At 28.4% G+C, this 22,086-nt stretch overlaps 1 protein-coding gene across 5 annotated transcripts in view; it reads left to right on the top strand.

Annotated features, from left to right (window-relative positions):
- Positions 1 to 285: 285 nt before the first annotated feature.
- The window catches only part of LOC122520400 (potassium voltage-gated channel subfamily H member 8), a 60,906-nt gene continuing 39,105 nt past the window's right edge, over positions 286 to 22,086 (top strand). For 4 of the 5 annotated variants that reach the window (XM_043640491.1, XM_043640504.1, XM_043640497.1 and 1 more), the window contains exons 1-2: positions 287 to 954; positions 7,242 to 7,352. In XM_043640491.1, the coding sequence (XP_043496426.1) occupies positions 7,277 to 7,352 (76 nt within the window). In that variant the 5' untranslated portion in view covers positions 287 to 954; positions 7,242 to 7,276. Of the gene's footprint in view, positions 955 to 7,241; positions 7,353 to 22,086 lie in introns of all 5 variants that reach the window. The other variant, XM_043640494.1, reaches the window with a different exon arrangement.

Here is a 22,086-nt window from a genome sequence, read left to right on the forward strand (position 1 = left end):
AAACAAAAAAATTAAGAGAGAAAGAGAGAGGTGCTTTTTCGATCGTGTACGTACGTACTTACGTACGCTCGAATGTATACTACTACGTGTCACGTATATATATATATATATATATATATATATATATATATATATATATATATATATATATATGTGTTAGAAGATTCGCCTATTCGCTTGCGCACACTCGGTTCTCCTCCGTTTGCCACATGTTGCGCCTTGGTTGTGCGCGGGGCGCAAGTCAGAACCAATCACCACCAGGGGAGACCCGGGCCGTCAGGATAGAATAAATCTCAACCCCTCGGCTCGAACAGTTGCGCGAATGCCTGCGAACCTATCGCGAGCGAGCTTTCAATAAGTATTTTTATCTTTCGGTGGTATAAGTACAAAAATTCTCTTCTACCGTGTTCTCAAAAGATTTCATTCTTTCTCTTTCTCTTTCTCTTTCTATTATTATTATTATTATTATTACTCTTTTTATTTGTCACATAACGAGATCTAATTCACTTTGTTTTCTTTCCCCCATCTCATGTTTTCAACATCAACGACGAAATTTTTGTTTGTCTAACGCGCTTTTTATCTCCTGTGTCCATCGTTTAAAAAGACGAGGAAAAAAAGAAATACGACGAAGGAATAAGAAAGAATATAATAATAAAAGAAAAACAAAATAAAAATCGATAAAGCCAATTTGTTTATAAAAAGATTATTTCGTTTTTTTCTACTTTTGTGACCCCCCATAAAGTCAATAATCTTCTTGGATATTTATTTTCTTTAGTTTTTAACGCAACGTGTGTAGCGTATTTCGAGATTTACGGCGATTGTTGTTTCGTTGTATTTGTTGTTGTTTTGTTTTTGTTTCACGTTTTTTTGTTGGTGTGAAAAGTGAGATTTCACGAGTGATCGAAGGAGAATGCGGCGCAGCCAGTGAGCGGGGAGATCGACTTTCTCGATAAGGTCCGTATCATCGAAATTAATCAGTGACCGTAATTCGAATTATTTTATCAAGGAATATCCTTGGGATAAATCATTTTTACGCGCCAATTATTGTTTCTACGTAATTTTATCTTTTTTCTTTTCTTTTTTTTTGATATTGTTGTTGGTAGTTTTTCCTTTTTTGCTTTTTTAGTGATCATTGTGTTGTGTGTGTGTTTGTGTGTATTGAGTGGTTGAAAATATATATGTGAGTATAAATGAGAACAGGTTGCTCGTTCGATTCCATTTTCGTTATTAAAAAGATATTTTCCAGTAAAATAATCTCGACGATAATCATAATAACGCATATACATATGCAAATTGTTCCATATTCGTTCGTTTTTATCATATCGACGGAACGGTTCACATTTTCAATGAAAATTATTCGCGAGAGGATAACGCTCCACACGCTTTTTCATTTCGTTTTTCTCTCTTTTTTTCTCTCTTTGCCATTCTTTTTCCTATAAATATACATGCATTGTCGATACACAAGTCTCTCTTTTTGATTGTAAAAATGGCTACATTACTGTACGAGCACATTGTACAGGGTGTCTTAAAAGTCGCTTTATTGCGAAAAGAAAAAAAATCAATATTATTTTATTATAAAATAACAAATATCGTTTTTTGTCATTATAAGAAATGAATTTCTAACTATAGTGTTGCATAAAAAAGTATGACCCACACGATGTCGCCATTTCAGATATTTACAGACAAACAAATTTCTAAATTTTCAGTTCAATAAAGTGATTTTGGAACACATTGGCAATTGAAATTGCATTTATATAAATTTGATTGAAAAGTTAAAGTCATAAGGAAAAGTTTTTGAGAAAATCAGTTCGTTAAGTTTCTTTGTGAAAGACTCGTTTAAACGTAAAAAAATACGATACAAATCAATAATTCTCGATTGATATTTTTGTAAAGTTCTCAAGTAAAAAACTTTTGAACGATCGATAGAAGATATATATATATATATATACTTATATATCTTCACATGATATAAAAGTATTTAATTATATCCTTTTTCTTGTTTGTTTCATTTCCTTTCCACAATTTTATAAACTAAAGTCGCAAGTTTAATTGCACGATCTTCAGATACAGGTGGCTGCCGCAAATCAATGTGGTAGCTTTATATCTTCGGGTGTTTATATCATACATACTATATACGTATATAGATATTTCGTATTGTTAAAGTACGTATAATGTTAAAGTACGTATCAATTTTCTACAAATAGTTTGTATCTTTCGTGTGCGGTATATGGTAATAAATATATTTGAAATTATTTTTAATGGACAAGCCGTTAAATAAACGTAAGAACGATGAGATGAAAATACGTGCAACTTCGTTATTACCTTTGATATTGCAAACGAGTGGGGAAACTCGCATATATGTCGAACATGTATCTTTTGCCAACGTTGTAACAACTTCGTACGAATTTAACGTATATATATATATGTACATGCAATATATATAGGTACACCTCGGTCGTACGGTCACGTTTGTATTTCACGCGAACATATTTTTTAATTCAAACGAATGACCCTAGTAATTAATTTACGTGCATCGTTAAATGCCACAAACGAAAAACGCATCAGCCCTGGAACTATTATCATTATCATCGTTAAACTTTACATGCTTTTTATTGTCTCGATTTCATGTAAATATGACATGTTTTATTCTTTTTTATTTCTTTTTCGAAATCTTACGAAAAAGGATACGTACATCACTTACATAAATATTTTGTTGAAAAAAAAAAGAAAACCGGACATTTTACAAAATTTATTTTTTATTGTTTGTATTATACATAATTCAACAATTCAAATTACGATCAATTTTCTTTTGCTCTGATTTCCCCAACGAAGTTTTGAATTATAAGATTATTCGCAAAATTGCTTCGTAATTTTTTAAAATTATGTAAATGTAAAACGAGAAGAAGATTGCAGCGTCATTTCGTATCCATTACCATAGATAAATCATTTTTAATGTTTTTTTTCACATTTTTCATTATACGACTTTGTTCACCGGCCAAAGCGTTTAATTCGCTTTTTTATTATTTTAACAAATTTTACCTTTTTTTATTTGAATTAAATTTTCTGTAATAATTAGATTTTACTCTAGTAAATGATAACAATTTGTTCTGTGTCTATTTAATATTTAATTATAAATTAATTATAAATTATACGATCACGTAAATTACTTTATCAATTTTCTCTACTTTTAGTCGAGTGGTTCTTGTATAACGAGAAAAAACAAAAGAAATATCGAACGAAAAAAAAGATAGCAACAAGATTTGGTCAGGGTTATTAAAGATATTTAGAATGAGACGCGTCGATAATATTTTCTAATAGGGTAGAATGAAAAAGCATAGAAATTCTATGATTCGTGCTTACGTCAAAAAAAAACCCACGTAAACTCCAATCAGTATATTTTTCCAAATTCTTTTTCGCTATGTTTCTTATTATTATTATTATTATTATTATTATTATTATAAGTATCGACAGTTGAAAAGGAAAATATAACTAGATATATATATATACACATATTTATGTATTTATGCATATATGTACAATATATATGTATGAATGTCCTACCAAAAGAATAAACGGAAGCTCTTATTCGATGTTTTTACAGTGATTGCCACTATAACGAAATTCACAAACTCGTTTAGCTTTTTTATTAATATATAGAGAGTGAGAGAGAGAGAGAGAGAGAGAGAGAGAGAGAGAGAGAGAGAGAGAGAGACTGAAAAATGATATTTTTGTACGTTGCCAGACTACGAACGTCGTCTATTTTTAAATCGACGAGTTGTCATTTAACGATAAACCTTGTTCCAAATTTTTTTTACGTGGACTCGAGGGGGTGAGACTCTGGTACCTTCTTTTATTCTTTTTTTCCCTAATTATCTTTATTTTGTATTTTTTTAATTGTCCATTCAAGAATCACAATTTGAAATTCAATTTATCCTCGTAAACTTGAAATTAATTAAACTTTCGAAACATTTTCCGGACGGCTTCTGACTAAAAACTTTCATTGAATTTTTTCAATTTAAGATCATTCCTTTTCTTTTTTTTTTAAAGGTAATAGAAAATTTGAAATAAACTTTTTTTTGGAAAAGCTACGTAAATTACAAACGTTTCAACGAAAATTCCCCGATGATTTTCTTTTAATTGTTAAGAATTGTAATTTACTTTTGCGTGAACTTGAAACGCTTATTAATTGTATTATTGAATAAAAAGATCTGAACGTATCCGTCAAGCAACTGGATCTTTTTATATTATAGTTAAAGCATCTGTTCCAATACAATACGATGTTTTTTTTAACTTTTTTGTAAAATGAAAGTAATATTATTGTAATATTTACAATTAGAATGATTACGCAAGATCTTGTTACAACGAGGATTTCTTTAGAGAAAAAATTGTTTTCTTTTTTTTTGTTTTCATAGCTTTAAAAGTTCATAATTACACGAAATTGGATGGGTATTTGTTTACGGTGTAAAATGGTAGCAATAACGATTCTAGGAGGTGAGAAAAAACTATAGAATAGTTTCTCCAACGAGCAAGGAAATAGCATGAGTTGGAACGATTCCAGAAAAGCAACGGAATCGATGAACAATGCACGTAACAATAGCACTTTGTTCGATAATGGAGAGCTTTCAATATTCGCTGACTTACAGGATTCCCAACGAATCTTCCGTTTCCGTAAATAGAAAGATTTTGCGTAGGATTGCGAAATTAAACCGTCTCATATCTAAAAGATTGGTCTGATTTAGCATCGGTTAGAATTAGAACGAAAAATTCTTTATAATAAAAGATGTATACCGAGTTTGAAAAAATACGAAATAATAACATTTGTTGTTGCTATCAATTTTTGATCATTCAAATAAAAATTATATTTATCTAACAATAAAGTGTTCTTCTTCGATAAAAATATTCATGTCAATTAGAAAATTGAATAATTCTAAAATAGATATACAATATTTTTGCATTACAAGTAAATATCAATTATTTCTGGTAGAAGCTGGTAAGCATTGTTGTATATAATATCTTAAACAAAATTCTATTATTAACGCAATCGTCGATAAATATAATATAAGTCTCCCGACGATATTTCATAGACATAAATATGTATGAGTAAAAAATATATTTAGAATTGAAAACATATTAATGAATTTTTATTTAAAGTATTTAATAGTATATATATATATAAAACGTTTTCGATTTAAAAATGTAAAACATCAATTGATTTGAAGTTCTGTATGTAGGTGTATATATGAACAGGTAAACATCGACTAGGATCTTTTTTCTCATTCGAGATTGCGTTTCGAATAAAACAGATAATTTCGAAAAAAACTAGGTAGATCTATGTACAGGGACAAAGAGAAAAATAAATGGAAAGAGAAAAAACGATGGAGAATTGTAAAAACGGAGGGCCATTCAGCATGCAATGCGTAATTGGGATCCCGAGGTCGTTTTCTCCTTTTATTGCTCATTCCTTGTATTACGAAATCCAACAACTACCGTTCTAATTGAATTTATACAAGCACCCTAGGAAGCTTACAATGCTCGAGTTACGTTGCATATTCTACCAAGTTATTTCGTCGTTAAATCTGTGTATGAAAAAAATCTATGTGAACATTTTTAATAAACATTAACAATTATGTAATTAACAGGTACCTTTGGATTTAAATTTTTGTTCTTTCCTTTTTTTTTTCTCTTTTTTTTTTTACATTTAATAAAATTATCGAAGATCTAATACCCATTTAATTTTCGAATCGTGAATAAAGAGAATTACGTTAGATTTGCATCTAATTTTGTTACATTTTTAACAATTACATATTTATTTTGAATCATTTTTTAATATTCTATAACTATACATTGTTTTTTGTTGATCAAATTTTTTTTTAACTTATTCAATCTAATACACTAAAGATCATTCCATTAATTTTTATAAAAGATTAGAAGAGAAGAATAGTTGTTAACATATACTTACATATATAAATATTTAAGAATCGTATATGAGACATTTAGCACGTAGCTAACAAGTCTTGTCAGAAGCTAAGAAGAATAACGATTGAGAAGAAAAGAGGAAAGAGAGGTTAAGCTAATAAAAAAAAATGGTAACTCGGTCGTTGAATGTTTTGTTTATATACACATACCTCATCCACCCTCCTCAGCCGGTGTCTATATTCCAATGTTGTCGTTTTTATTCTATTCAAAATCTCACCGTCAAATTTGTGAACAAATTGATATTTGTTTTCGTTCAAAAGGTAATTCAATGTCCATTAAATATACTACATATTTGTTTTTATATTCAGTCTTCTTCGAACCTCGGAAGATGTAAGAACTATATTATAAAAGTATGCCATATATTTCGCGTATACGCGTGTTTAGTTTTATTGTTATGTAAAATGATACGCATATATGCGCGAGTGTGTATGTTTGCGTGCTACTGGAGATTGATATATATATATATATATATGTGGATACATGTGTGTATATGTCACAGTGTTAAATTGTGAATCGTGTAAACCCTTGGTTTTTCTTTTAATTTTCTCTTCTTTTATATTTAAACACAGTTGAATATAGTTATTTTAAGGTTTAACTAGTAATTCAACGAATTAACGAATTTTACAAAGTAACGTCAACCCATATACAGAAGTTCAACGACAAGTGTGATGATGCAGCTCGTAAAAAGAGTTGACGATATCAATGGGTGATTATTTTTTTATTTGCTTTTACTGTACTGACATGTAATACGCCATTTATTGCGCGTATGTGAGTACTTTTAGATATATATGGGGTGTCTCATACCAATTAAATTCGATTAAAAACTTCAAAGGAGAGAGTTGCAGTATTGTAGGGTGGGAGGGGTAGTAGTGTAGTTTAGTGTAGTGTAGTGTAGTGTAGTGTAGGTGGGGTTAAATGTAATACGATTGAAAAGATGTTTTCTTTCATTTTATGGCTATCGATATTTTTACTTGTTTTTTAAATGGAACTTTATGGTTTTCTTTTCTCACGTTTTTTTTTTGTATTACTTGAAAATACAAATTAATATGATTATACAACATGATCACATATTATTTTGATCATTTATTTTCGAAATGCTTATATTTAAAAAATAATTGATACAAATCAAATCACACATTTAATATTATCGATCAAATTTTAAACTTTTATTTTTCTAAATACGTACAAACACATACATATACTACATATATTGTAATCAAAATGAAAAGTAAGATTAATAAATAATTGATTTTGTTTATTTACAGATCCGTGCCGCAGATCACGCGGCGGGGTGGGCCCGATGCCGGTTAGGAAGGGCCTCCTCGCTCCACAAAATACTTTCCTTGATACAATCGCAACACGTTTCGATGGAACCCGTAAGTGTTATAAGAATTCATTTAATTACTAGGTATTATTACATGTTTTTTTTTATAATATTTTATTTCTTTTTCCTAAAGGAAAAATATACGTACAATATTTTCACGTGTGTCATTAAAATTATTGATTGACTACGTGTATATATGTATTGTAATTATAAATGTATGTATTCTTCGCTTTTATTTATTATTTGTTTTTTTTGTTTCCCCAAAGAGTAATATACTATACGTTAATATTTTCAATACGTAGAATTTTGTAACAGGAGTAATTTTTGTAGAATACATTATTTTTTGATTAACATTAATTGGAGTAAAGTGCAGTTAAATTATTAACGAATTTCGATCTAGAGATAATAAATTTTTAACTTTAAATATCAAAATTCAAAGAGATTGGGAAATAAAATACCATTAATGAGAAAGATAATTTGATTTCTTTGAAATGAATTCAGAAGGACAGGTTAATTGGATCTTTAGATTAAACGTCGAAATAAAAAATTGGTCTTTAAAATAACGATGATAGTAAAACGAGTCTAATGAAATATACATATTTTGGTTTATATATTTGTTTGATTTAAATCTCGTTAGAGTGTATTTTATGAGCATGGAATACTATTTTATTTTATAACGAGAATACAAAAAATGTGTTCGAATGTAGTCTCTATTGAATTTACATTGATCTCTCTCTCTCTATGTTTACAATACATATTAAATTCAAAATGATAGAACTGGGGATTAAATAAAAAAGAAATTTAATTCATTTCGTAGAGAAAATACAAATATAATATTATTTCGAATATACATATAGATTTACATATCCAAATGCATTGTAACGAATATGTACACCGTGTATATTCGAGTATTGTAAATAATACAGAAATATATCACAAAATTTTGAATAGGTAGATTTGAAAATTTGTAATCTTGGAAACTGGAGTAGAATAAATTTTATATAAATAATGTTAAAAATGGTATATAATGTATACTTACAATAATTTGATCAAACGAATGATACTAAATTATAAATAATTATTGAAAGTTATGTGCGCATGCATAGATATATTTTTTCTTTCATTAAATTATTTTTATCTTTCCAAGTAAATATGAATATTTTTCAATGTAAATATAATAGCGATGTTAGATTAAATATAAATAGTGCAATGGAGAAAATAACGCATGCGTATTATGATATTCCAATATATTCATTTTGATATTTATATTAAATATCTAGAAATGATATTAATAATAAATAAGTTTAGAAAATATATTTCATCCTACTTTTTTGCCCATTATTCCTTGCAAGTCATCGAGTTAACGATCTACACGATATTTTTAATAAATTCGTTCCACATTTCTTCATATTAATCGTAAATTCTTCGTCCTACTTCTTCGATGACATATTCGATAATTATAAGTTTATAACAACAAGGCAACGTATTTTTTTTTCACGCAATCAAAATCCCGAGATCCGTGATCTTTATAAATTACGAGCCACCGAATACTAATCACGCGAAAGAAAAGTTTCAAATATAATATCATACTTCTATAGCAATGTTTTATATCCTATCGAGAAAAAAAAACTTAATCCAAAAACTTGAATTATTTTATATCTTTCTCTCTCTCTCTTTGTTATTTTTATATATATACGACTATCATTTTTCGATTAATCATAACGTATATGTTTCGTTTGTTAAATCTAGCAATATATTATATTTATTTGATCTAAATGGCTATGTATCTTTTTTGTTTTTGTTTTTTTCTTTTTTTTTATAAAATATTGATGTCAAGTATCATACATAGGCTGGTCAAAATTTCGCATTAAACGATTTGACGTATCGAGTGGTACGAATTAAATTGTTATTGTTATTGTTTTTAACTCTAGGAAATTGATTTCGCGTCATCTCTTCCTGAATTCAATGGCTTTGAATTAGATTCGGACGTGCAACGATGATACACGGATTACATGTTGTCCGATAACTGTCTACCTACAGAATGAAATTGCGATGAAAATGCTATTTGATGTACGTCGCGAACTAGGAAACAATATTTGCCCCTTTTTTTTTCATTAGTCTCGTTGAATGTTAGATTTCTTCGATGCGTGATCGATGATAAAAATATCCTACCAATTCAATATTTCGTCATATTTCAAGTATTCATCAAAATGCAAGTCGGTCCGATATTTATTATTACTTCAAATATACGTATCCATCATTATTGATCTTCTATAAAAAAAAATATATTCAGAATGAAGTTATACTATTTCCATATCTGATGAGGAGAAAAATAATATTTTTTTTTCAAGAATCGTTTTTTTCTTTTCATTTTTGAGACAGATTTCAAGATCTTTGGTTTAACAATTTTTTTTTTTGCATAAATTAATATTACTTACCATTTTGATTAAAAAGAAAAAAAAAAGTATTTGAGTAAAATATTGGAAAATGATTAGTTTGTATCTAGACAAAAAATGTTTGGTAATTCATGCAAACTGTAAAATGTCGTATTTTTTTGGTTATTTTTTTAAGTCGTATTTTTTTAAGTTAAAAAAACGTTTCAAAGGATAAAGATTCATCGTAGACTACATATTCATGATCATATTTTTTTTTTATTTACAAGTGTAATAATCCTTATGCATAAAATAAATTACAAGATAACCGAAATATTTGTAATTGTAATAATTGTTAAATCATCTTAAATATTTCATATTTTACGTAAAATAATGAATATGTAATTTCCTTTTATTCACATAAAACACGATATTACATATTTTACGTTTAATAAGTATATATATATGTACATATATAAATACAATATAATATTACACAATGTAATATGCGTTGTTACGAGTATTAATTAACGAGAGAAACATTTGAAAAATGTCTCTCCGTGTATTTAATATAAAAATAAAATCTTTTAATCTCTTTCTCTCTCTCTCTCTCTCTCTCTCTCTCTCTCTCTCTACCCGACATATATTATTATTCGAATACAATTATCATCTTTTTTACATTTCTCACTAAATACTCGTATTGCTGGTCAATACCAATAAATAGTTATAATGATTGCTTAATAAGAGAGATGCGAATTCTTCTTTTTATTTAATATAAATGTATTTAATATCGCGTTAATATAATTTTACATGTAATATTCTAAATCGACATTGAATATAATTTTTATTATTATTGCATAATGTATTTAATCAATAATCGATTATTTTGATTATTAGAAATTAGTATGCATTAATTGTTGGTAGTTGGAGTTATTGTACGTAATAAGTAAAGTAAAATTTGATAAATTAGCTCGGAAAAATACGGGACCAATCATTTTAATAACATGTGGACGTGTTGTAATAATTATCATAGAACACGGAAACGTATCCATTGAATATTTCCATGATATAGGTATGGTCTGAGCGTTAGCAGAGGTTCAGAATGGCATTAAATGATGCAAGCAGCTGTACACACTCGCGGGAGTAATGTTCTTCGATTAAATCATGTTGAAATGGCACCAGCTGCAATATTATACGTTTCTATCGTATGTATTATTGTGTACGAGTTCCTAAATTTATTACTTTTTGTCAATTAATCACTCGTTTGATCAAAAGAAATAAGAACAAATTTTGTTATTTTATTTAAAATAAATTAAAAATTATACTAAAGAGAAAAATCAATTATATTAAATCGGATACAATCGTAAAAAATATAATAAGATTACTTAACGTTTGTTCTAATAACACGCAAATCATAATAGAAATGTAACTATATCTAATAATCTTGAAATTGTAATTAAAATCAAAGTAAGTATCTTAATTACTTTTAATCCATAATCTTCGTTTGGCAAGCCTCATAATATAACAATACTTATATCATTCAGTATACAATTTTAAAAGATGATAAATAATGTCTGGAATGAAATTAGTTCTTGTTTTTTTTTTTCACAGGATTTTACAAATATCTTATTATTATATTATGAAATTTGTTTGTATGCGGAGAGTAATACCATCACCAAATTCCAATAATCAGATTCTTCGTATATATAAACTTCTTTTGGTGTATTGAATACGTATAACGTCAGCTTTGCAAAGTCAGGTACGAATTTGAATTAAATGTTCCTTCCTGTGAAATACATGGTGATCATACTGTAACGCATGCTCAAAATCGATTATATACGTAGTTTGCATGTTTGCGCGAAATTATTCTGTAGTCTCAGATACCAAAGTTTTCCAAAATTTTCCTTATTGACAAGACACTTAACAAATTTTGACAAATTCTTAACGTAACATCTTACGTTAGTTATTTAATAGGGTAGGTTAAATAATAAATAAATTAAGCAAATAAATATGAAAATAGTAAAATATATTAATGTTATACTTATTAACTTTATATAATATAAATATTTATTTTTTAATTATATTAAATGAAAAAATATATAAAATTGTGGTTTTATTCGATTATTAAAAATCATAATATCATTATTTGAATCAGATCATATTTTAACTTTAATCAAATGAATATATTTCATTATATACGAAAGGAATTAAAATACAAATTATTTTTTGTAAAACGATCAACGTTATATATTTATTATACAAATAATTAATAATAATAATAATAATAGAACCAGGATATGGAATCCCATTAAGACCCAATAAAGTTCCAGTGGGTACTTTAATAAAAGATTTAGAGGAAGGCATCAGAAGTATTGACATCGCAAACGGTGACGCAAAAACAATAAAGGATGAACAGAATAATGTAAGATCCAAAGCAGTAAATCTAATATCAAATTATTATAAGAGGAATCAAAGACCATGGATGAGATAAGAACAAACTTTCTAACAACAAAACGTTTCCTGAAACATAATCCGAATCTAATAATAACAAGATCAGACAAAGGAAATAACACAGTGATTATGAAAAAAGACGAATACATAAAGGAAATGTACAAAATGTTAGAAGATGAAAATACATACAGATTACTGAATAAAGATCCTACCAATAAGTTTGAAAAATTAGCAAATAATTTAATAATCAAATTAAAAAATGAATCAATCATCTCAGAAGAAATGGAAAAAAACTTAAAATCTTACAATTCGGTTGCTCCAAAATTATATGGATTAAGGAATACTTACAAACAAGGATGCGTTATGAGACCAGTTGTGAGTTTCATACGTTCACCATGCTATAAACTAGCAAAATTCGTGCATCGGACTTTAACCACAACTATTTCGAACAAATTTGGTTTTTCCATCAAGAATTCTTTTGAGTTTGTAGAGTTTATACAAAAAACAAAATTACCAGAGGAGTTCATATCAGGAGTTGTATCGTTAGATGTAATCTCCCTTTTCACTGACATCCCGAAAGAACTGGTAATACAAACAATCAACGAAGATTGGAAAGAACTTTCGGAATCTTTAAAGGTCTCGAAGAATATCTTGGTGGAACTCATACAATTTTGTTTCGAATCTAGCTACTTCCAGTTCAACGGGTCTTTTTATCAACAATTTGATGGTTCTAGCATGGGTAATCCAGCAAGCCCAGTGCTAGCCAATCTAATTATTTACCCTTTTCAGTTCCATTCTTAAAGGTTTATGTTGATGACATTGTCACAGCAATACCTAAGGATGGAATTGATCAAACACTTAAAACCTTCAAAAGTATAAATAAAAAGATCCAATTTACAATCGAGGTAGAGAACAATGGAACCTTACCATTCTTAGATATGACTATCATAAGAAACGAAGATGGTTCCATTTTAACGAATTGGTATGTTAAACCTACAAGCTCTGGTAGATGCGTGAATTACAATTCGAACCATCCAATAAGTCAAAAAATTGGGGTCATTAAAAGTTTATTATTTAGAACACTAATATTAAGTAGTGAGAAATTCCATATCGAAAATATGAGAAGAATTGAGTTATTTTAAAAAATAATAATTATCCCACGAGTCTCATTCACATGGTGTTTAATAAGTTTAGAATAGACAAGGATCGTGAAAAAGATCCGAATAATAATAAAAAAATCATTAAGTTCCCTCTTATTAAACCATTGTCGAATAAAATAAATAAATGTTTTAAAAACACTAAAATCAAACTAGCTTTTTATAACTAAGTGAAAATAAATTCTATTTACACAAAATTAAAAGACAAGGTTGATAAATTAGATCAATCGAACTTAGTGTACAAAATACAATTTAAATGTGACAAGTGTTATATAGGACAAACAAAACAGAAATTCAAAAAAAGATTAGACCAATATAGAAATTACTGTAAACTTACTAATGCACAAAAAACCAATACCACCGCGTTAGCTGAGCATCATTTTAAAACAGGACATAATTTTAAATTTGAAAAAGCAACTATTCTAGATAAAGAAGACAATTGGTACAAAAGAAATATAAGTGAAATGTACCACATAACAAATAATAATACAATAAATTACAAAACCGACACGAATAATTTAAATAGCATTTATAATGAAATTTTAAAATTAAATTACCATAATAGGACATAGCAATAGAGGGTATCATAATATTGAGGATATCTAAACTATTAAACACTAGTCTAGATTGAATCAGTAGTGTTTGATTACATGTTATAACATAACGGTTTTAGGACAACGATTTATAAATGTCAAGTGTAGTTTATTAATAAGAATGTACGTCTTCGAAAAAATGTATAAAAACTCGTGAACGAAAACGATCGAGGTAATATTAAATAACTCTTTTTTTAATTTTTTATATAATGTACATTTCAATAAGTCATAATAAAAATTTCAGTTGCTAATGAAGTCCCAATGAAAGGGACGAAACGTACAACAAGATCAAAATAACGTTCAACAAAATTTTCTAACCCGTCCAAATTTCCTAAGACACCTATTTATTAATAATAATGTTTCATGGAATATATTTTGAGAAACGTTCCTCGAAATGAATTCTCACCAATTCGAGTATCTTTTTGTTTTTTTATTCGTGTCTCTCTTTTCTCTTTCCTCGTTTCTTTTTGTTTCTTTTTTTCCAATTAAACAAGTGAGTTAACCTCCTATAATGTTCATTGGTATCAAATTATAGTGATATCGATCTAGACTTTACCAACCACGAAGAATCTAATTACGAGGAAAGTAGTTCTAGATGATCATCGTTGTTTTTAACATTGTCGTTGACATCTTCGTCGTCGTGTTAATTGAATTACAGAGAAGTTGTATCCAAGACGAATACTGCTGTAATCGGTATTTCTTTTCCCCTATCATTTCCAGGTTGCAATTAAAATTAAATTCGAAGTACTTTTTCTTAAAGTAATATTGAAATCGTTGTATAGTAGATGTAAAACTCGAAGATCTTTCGTGGCAAGTTAAGCGTTCGATTTTTAATGGGAAAAGTACGTTGACATCTTTAAAACGATCCTTCAAGAGTTGTGTTTTCGTTTTTTCTTCGAGAGGAAACTTTAAAAAAAAAAAAAAATAAAGGAGATATACATTTTTAACGTTTATTATTCCAAACACTCTTCTAAGAGGATTATTATACTTACCTAAATAATTTTATTCGTGATAATTTATTCATCCGAATGCTTTTAAAGAATTCATCTGGATTAGTACAGTAATAATAATAATAATAAGAAAATAATACTATTTCAAATTTCCCCGTCAACCTAATCGTCTTTTAAATATTACATTAATCCTCGGAACATTTTGTCAAAACTAATAATCGACAGGTGTTACGTGTCTATCTTGATGTTTACGTAATATAAATTGCTTCGCGTATTATTTACTCTTTCTACGCGACTTCGACATACCAGAGACGTGCATGTTGCATATTCAAAAGCCGATTTTATTAAATCCTATTTTTAACTTATTTAGAATCGTTTCTCGACATTTTATTTCAACGTTAAAAAAAACAGAGTGAATAATATCGAACAAGTTAATTGTGTATTTATATTCTTGATAAATAATAAATAAAGTAATATAAATATGCCGTATGAAATAAATAAAAATATTCATAGGAGAAAAATACAATAAAAAGGGAACCAGAATGAACGCGATAAAAAGGATAAATGATGAAATAAGAAAAAGAGAATGAAAGAATGAAAGAGAAGAGAAAAAAATAGAAAAGAAAAATGACATCGAATGTGATAACTTAAATTCGAGTTTCCCTTAGAGAATATTTCACGATTTATCTAAAATACGCCTTATATAAGATTTACTGCGCGGATCTCTTCGGAAGAGAAGAAAAGAGAAAAAAAGAGGGAAAAAAATGACATATAGTTTGTCGATTTAGAAAAAAAAAAAAAACATGACATACGACATATTTCAGGCATAATGTAAGTTTACATAAGCTCGCATGCATAGCTATGTGTATTTACGTATACATTTACGTTATGAACAAGGTGTTCCAAAATTGACTTTATTGAGAAAATAAAAATAAAATATAAAAAAATCAATATATATATATATATATATATATATAGAGAGAGAGAGAGAGAGATTATTAAAATTACAATAGAATATTTTTCATCTTTCCAAGATATGAATTTTCTAGTTAGAGTGTTGGTTAATATTTTATTATTGTCCGATTACTAGTATAATCGTGTTTAGCAAGCATGCGAATAACTTATATGATTGTTAAAGTATAAAGTTGTACAAATTATTATTCACGGTTTTGATGTTATCAAATTTGTGTGTGCGTAGAGAGAATTGATTATTATACTTTTTACATAATATAATAACCGATTGATAACGTGTTAATTATTTATAAGTATGTGCTCACTAAACATTTAACTCCAAATATTTGTTGAACAAAATTTATAATTTTATCACTGAACTAAGATAACTTTTGTTTAATACATATCTTTGTATATCGAAAAAATACGCGAAAGATTAGAATTACGGATTGCGGTAAAAAAATAAGAAGCTTCGTGTAGTTAATATTTAAAAGAAATTACAAAGGAGGTTTTTTTAGTGATTGTTCACAATGAAGTCATCTACACTATCCTATTTCCGTCTGTCTGATTAATCACGGTGACTTTGCTTGAAGCTTAACTACAATGGTGTTTCTATGTACTTTCGTAATGTTTATCGAAGCGAGTTTTCCTTTTGTCCTTATTCGTGGTTACTTGCTTTCGTTGTTTGCACTTGGTTTCCAGACTTGACGAAGGTTTAGAACGTAGTCATGTAAGTGAATTCTCGTTTATTCGAGTTATCATTCATGCGGATACGCTAGACCATCATAATACCTAAAACTTCTTTTTGACTGTATACCTGTTTCACTATTTTTATCTTTCTTTCTATTGACTATCTTTTCGAGAAAAAGATTTAGGGAAAAGATTTTAAATTTGAGTAAAATAAATTTATATAATCAAATTAAATATTGATAAGTTAATAAAAATATTGTCAAATTTGACATAATTAATTTAGATTTTTCAATTGACTACCAATATGCTAATCTTGAATTTTCTCTAAAGAAAAAAAAATAGATTTGCACCATTTTCAAAATAAATTGACCATACTATTTTACTTGATACAAACTTTTAGTTAAATTATCAATTATTTCACATATTCTAATTCACATATTTTATTTCACTTAAGCTTTTCAAATAGAAAGACTACCCATTTCTTCGTTAGCTTGGTTTTTTTTTTCATCTTTTACAATATATATTTCATTATTTTCGAGATAATACCTAAGGTTATTGCTTACTCTCTCTAATTCTTTAACACGACAGTATCAAACAGTACTTCTATCTTCTTTCTTTATCTTCTAGTCTTGGTTCTACTAAAGAAACTGTAATAAATCGTAATGTCTGTTCGCAAAGATTCCACAGAAATCCTTTCTCTCTCTCTCTCTCTCTCTCTTTTCTATGTGCTTCTTATACAATTCAACGTTTTCCTTTCTTCTTCTTTCTTATTCCGAGTCACTTACTCGTAACGAACTATTCTGTAGAAGATACGTTAGCTAGTATATAAGTCAGATTTAAAAATATATTTTTATTTCTCTCCACTACTTCTCTGGTGTTTCCAACTATTTCGCTTTTCTTTCTTTATTTTTTTTGCTCTTCTCTCTTTCTTTTTTTTTCTATCTTATTTTTAATTCTTTTGCGTTCTAACTTACCAACATTTGTTGGCAAACATTTGCTCGTTTTCGTTTAAAAAGTGAAACCTTTAGAAAACTAAACTTCGAGAGAATGAGAAGAATGTTTACATTTTATACTACATACACTACATTACATATTATACAAACTCAACCAAGTTTTCACGTGTGGCTTATGGTAATTGAAGTATGAAATAAATGTTTTGGTTTGGATTTGATCAATATATTTTTAAAATACAGCGTCAATTACTGTTTTTAATTTTGTTGCCGATTCAATGCGACTGCTTAACATTATTAAATTTAATTTGGTGTTCAGGAACTCAATAAAAGGGAGCGCTGTATCCGATGCAAAATTCACATTAGAATCGTTAGAATTTTATCGTAATCTTTTTTAAGAATTCACGATACTTTTGGTGGGACTTTATTAAATTCTCGTGGATAACCTATAGATGTAAATGTTTGTTCTCTTTTCAGTGTCGCTTTTTCATTTCATCGAGTTTCAAATCACAACAATACTAAAGAAGTTTTTACTTCAAAAATGAACGTAATTTAGATCGTCTTTGTCAGGAATTATTTTAATTTGTTCTACAAAAAGAAAACGTTATTTTTTATCTTAAATAATATTACAATATTATATATATATATAAGTGTGCAGGATTAATAATAGATAGGATGGAAGGGAAATGATTTGCCGCAAGTGTACGTAGTTATATATCGCGTTTAGGTTCGTTAAATTAAACTATCAGAGCTAATTAAACGATCTCCGGATCATTTTCAGATTAGGAAATATGGAGAAAGAGGAATATTAAATCTTAAGCTTCTTACTCGTCGTAAACAAAAACAAAACCTGTTAACTTTAACGATTTAGAAACTTCAGTTTCTCGAATCAACTAAACATCGATCAAAAAGTTTTTTCTTTGTTAGATATTAACGTTAATTTAATTAAACTTCGATTTAATTTCTAGTCAACATAGTATAACAACTCTAAATGTGATATAAATTTAAATAAATTTAGATTGAATTTATCTTCGATTTGCAAATATGTGTGTAACCATATATTCCGAATAGAAATAATTTTGTTTAATTAATAATATATTTAAAAAAAATTAATATATTAGAGCATTTTAGTTATAAAACGTTCAATCGTTTCAAACAATTCTAGTTATAATAGAAATCGGATATTTTTTATGATTTAATACGATATAATTAATGTATTAAAAAAAAAGTATCAGACATTTCCTGATTAAATTCTATTGTTTTTTTTTGAAAAATAAATGATAATGTTTTCGCGATAACAATAAAATGAAGGACGTCATTTTACACATTAACGGTACATGAACTTGATAAGTGTGAAAGAAATAATAGCTTGTTCATAAATGAAACCGCTTGTGGTTATTTTAGGCGGCGTTCACTTTCTTCTTACGGGTGTGTTTGGCGTATAGCCAACTGGGGTAAGGGATGGTTGACGACTGTTCAAACATTCGCTTGTCTTTGCTGACCAAGTATTCTGGAAAAGCCAATTCAAATACTCGTTGGGATGTTTCTATGAAGATACGTTGCATCGTTTCCTTGTTAGCTCAGCACCGTAAACGGTTGACATTGTAAATGCATGAGAGGTTAAGAGAACGAAGGACAGTATTGTCTTCTTCTAACATTGTCTCTTCAAAACTCACGTGCTGATTACGAAACTTATTCTTGTTGTTATAAATTTAAAATACGGATTCTTAATATAGTTTTTTCTTTTTTTGGTTGTCGATTTTTTTCAATGAAATCGATTGTATGCGCTATTATAGTGCCGGTTCTTCAGATCGTTATCTGCGATTTTACTCAAATATTTGTATAAAAGATTGAAAACTGTTATTATTTGATTCCAACGATGAGAAATTTTATTTCTACAATTTTGTTTATCATTTTATAAGTTGCGTAAACATTTATATCGTTCGTAAAATATAAATTATCGTAGAAAAAATGGCTGACCACCATTAATCTAGAATACATCTATTTTGAGGTTAGAATCTTTACATTTAATTATATCAAATTATAATAAGGAATCTCAACATAAAGAATACAGGACACGAATTTTCATAATTCAAGACTTAATGAAATTTTATTTGATATAGTTTACTTTGTTCTATATATTTAATTATTTCAGTTAATTATTTCACAGACTGGTACGTATACCATAATCTTCTTAAAGGGTTCTCTAAGGAGATCCGGAATATTAGAAACTTTCATTAACATAAGTCTAATTTAAGATTCATCATTATACTTCTTCGAATACTTATTTTTTATGGCTCAAAAATAAATATCATTAAAAGATCTAAGAGAAATGATAAAAGAATAATATTTAATTAATTTGTGTCTACCATTTGTATCATATATTTTTTGTATTTTTTATATCACAATAACTAGTTAAAAAATATGTTATTTAAGATAACATAATTACATATTTAAGTCGTACAGTTATTGTTAATTTTAATTATATTTAATTTAAACTATCTTGTTTTATCCAAATATATGATATTCGTGTTAATTAAAATAATCGTTAAAAAATATCCTACGTATTGAATATTTCCGAGGATTCTATATATGTATATATAGGATTCGTGAAAAAATTGGGCCGTTGGACAGACTGGACCGGGACTCGAACCCGGATCTTCCGCTTTCCGGGCGACTGCTCTTTAACCAATTGAGCTATCCAGGGCCCACCGTCCAATCTCCTCACGAATGCCTATTTAAGTGTTTGGCTTGGAGGTGCTCGCATCCCACACTCTACCTGCAACTTTACATTCGACCCCGAATGTTCGTCATTAGATCTTTTTCCAACGAACCGACAAACCAAAACCTGTGTCCAACCTCGATCTTTAATACAGACTTAAACCAACGCTGTATAACTTACACGAGGATGGAACACCTCTTCCCTAGTTCCCAAGCTAATAGTTCGCGTCGCCACTGCGCGTCTTATGTCGGCCTAACCTCTCTTTGATAGATGTTCATTTTAATTATTTTTCATAAATTATTGCGCGGTCGTAGACGTGTGACACAAAGCAAACCTCCATCCCGGACGAGCCCCCAATTTATAGGATTCGTGAAAAAATTGGGCCGTTGGACAGACTGGACCGGGACTCGAACCCGGATCTTCCGCTTTCCGGGCGACTGCTCTTTAACCAATTGAGCTATCCAGGGCCCACCGTCCAATCTCCTCACGAATGCCTATTTAAGTGTTTGGCTTGGAGGTGCTCGCATCCCACATATATAATAATATATTCGATAAATCGTAAAAATTTTTTTCCATAGTGATCTCCCAAGAGATTTTATCTCGTTTTTTTCTTTTTCCTAGAATAATGATGCATATTTTAAATCCTATTTTTCATGTAAAGATATGGGAAATTTGAACTCTTCGATATCAACGATATTACTCGGATATCTTCCAATGAAAAATATACCTCATCTTACGACTAAGATTTCTCATTGTAATTATCTCCTACAATCTTTGTAGTCATACAATTCATTCAAAATTAATAATAATATGGTTTTCCCGTTAATAAGTTAATTAATTAGGTACTAATTAAGAGAGTATACATTTCGTACAGATTGATTAATCTAATTTTTTCCACAACTTTTTTTCTTATCGAAAGTATAGATATTCATATAAAAGTTTTTAATAATCCGTATAGTTTACAAATGAAGTATATTGAAAAAAATTTCTATATAAATTTGAATTCTCATCGTACATTTTGCATGTAAGTGTCTTAGATATTTTTTTCTTTCTTTTTTTCTTCCAAATTTTATCCAATCAATCCCGTTTAATACAAATTAATATAAAATGGTGGAAAGCTATAAAAAGTTTAATAGGATGTATAAAAAGCTATTGCCATGAAGTAGGAACAACCATAATTTCCGAGTGTTGCGTTTTATGCCACGAACGACTAGTAGGTAGGTAGGTATCCGGTTGATGTACGAAGGGTAAGGAGGAGGTTATTCCCTTCATCGTAACTGACATGTGATAGTTTACTATAATATACCTTTGTACATTACTGCAAACGTTCGTCGACCTCAAACAAATTTCTAGAATAATAATCCTTTGAATGCGGAACTCGCCTAACGATTGCAATCGTCGGAGGATGGCATGATTTTTATGTTAATGTTTAATTGTTTTGATTAAATACAAGAAAAAAAAGGAAAAGAATTTCGAGCCAAGGAAGGTAGAAAAAATTGATAAGCGCGTATACGCGTCCTTAGTCATTCCTTGCTTTTATTGGACGCATATATGCTCCCATAGCATTCAAAAAATTAATTCGATATCTCGACGCAATGATAATCGATTTCGTTCCTAATATCGTTTATTTTTACTTTATAATGAATCGATAAATACTATTTACCAATGTAAATATTTTGTTTTTTTTTGTCTATGAGATTAATAAAAGTTTTATAAAAAGTTTTAAAACTAGGTCATATATTTTTTCCCGATGAAAAAATTGTACTTTTATTGTACGATAATTTTTTATTTCGTAATTCAACTTTTATGTTTTTAGAAAATATTACAATACTACTTGTAAGTAGATAATTTATAATCGTTAAATGATTCATTGAATCATGACTTCATCCAATTAACCGCTTTCTACCTACGTGGTTTCAAGCAAAACCTTGTTCTCAAGTTAAAGTTTAG

This window comes from Polistes fuscatus, unplaced genomic scaffold (assembly GCF_010416935.1).
Source record: "Polistes fuscatus isolate 324 unplaced genomic scaffold, CU_Pfus_HIC Scaffold1, whole genome shotgun sequence".
NCBI classification, from domain to species: Eukaryota; Metazoa; Arthropoda; class Insecta; order Hymenoptera; family Vespidae; genus Polistes; species Polistes fuscatus.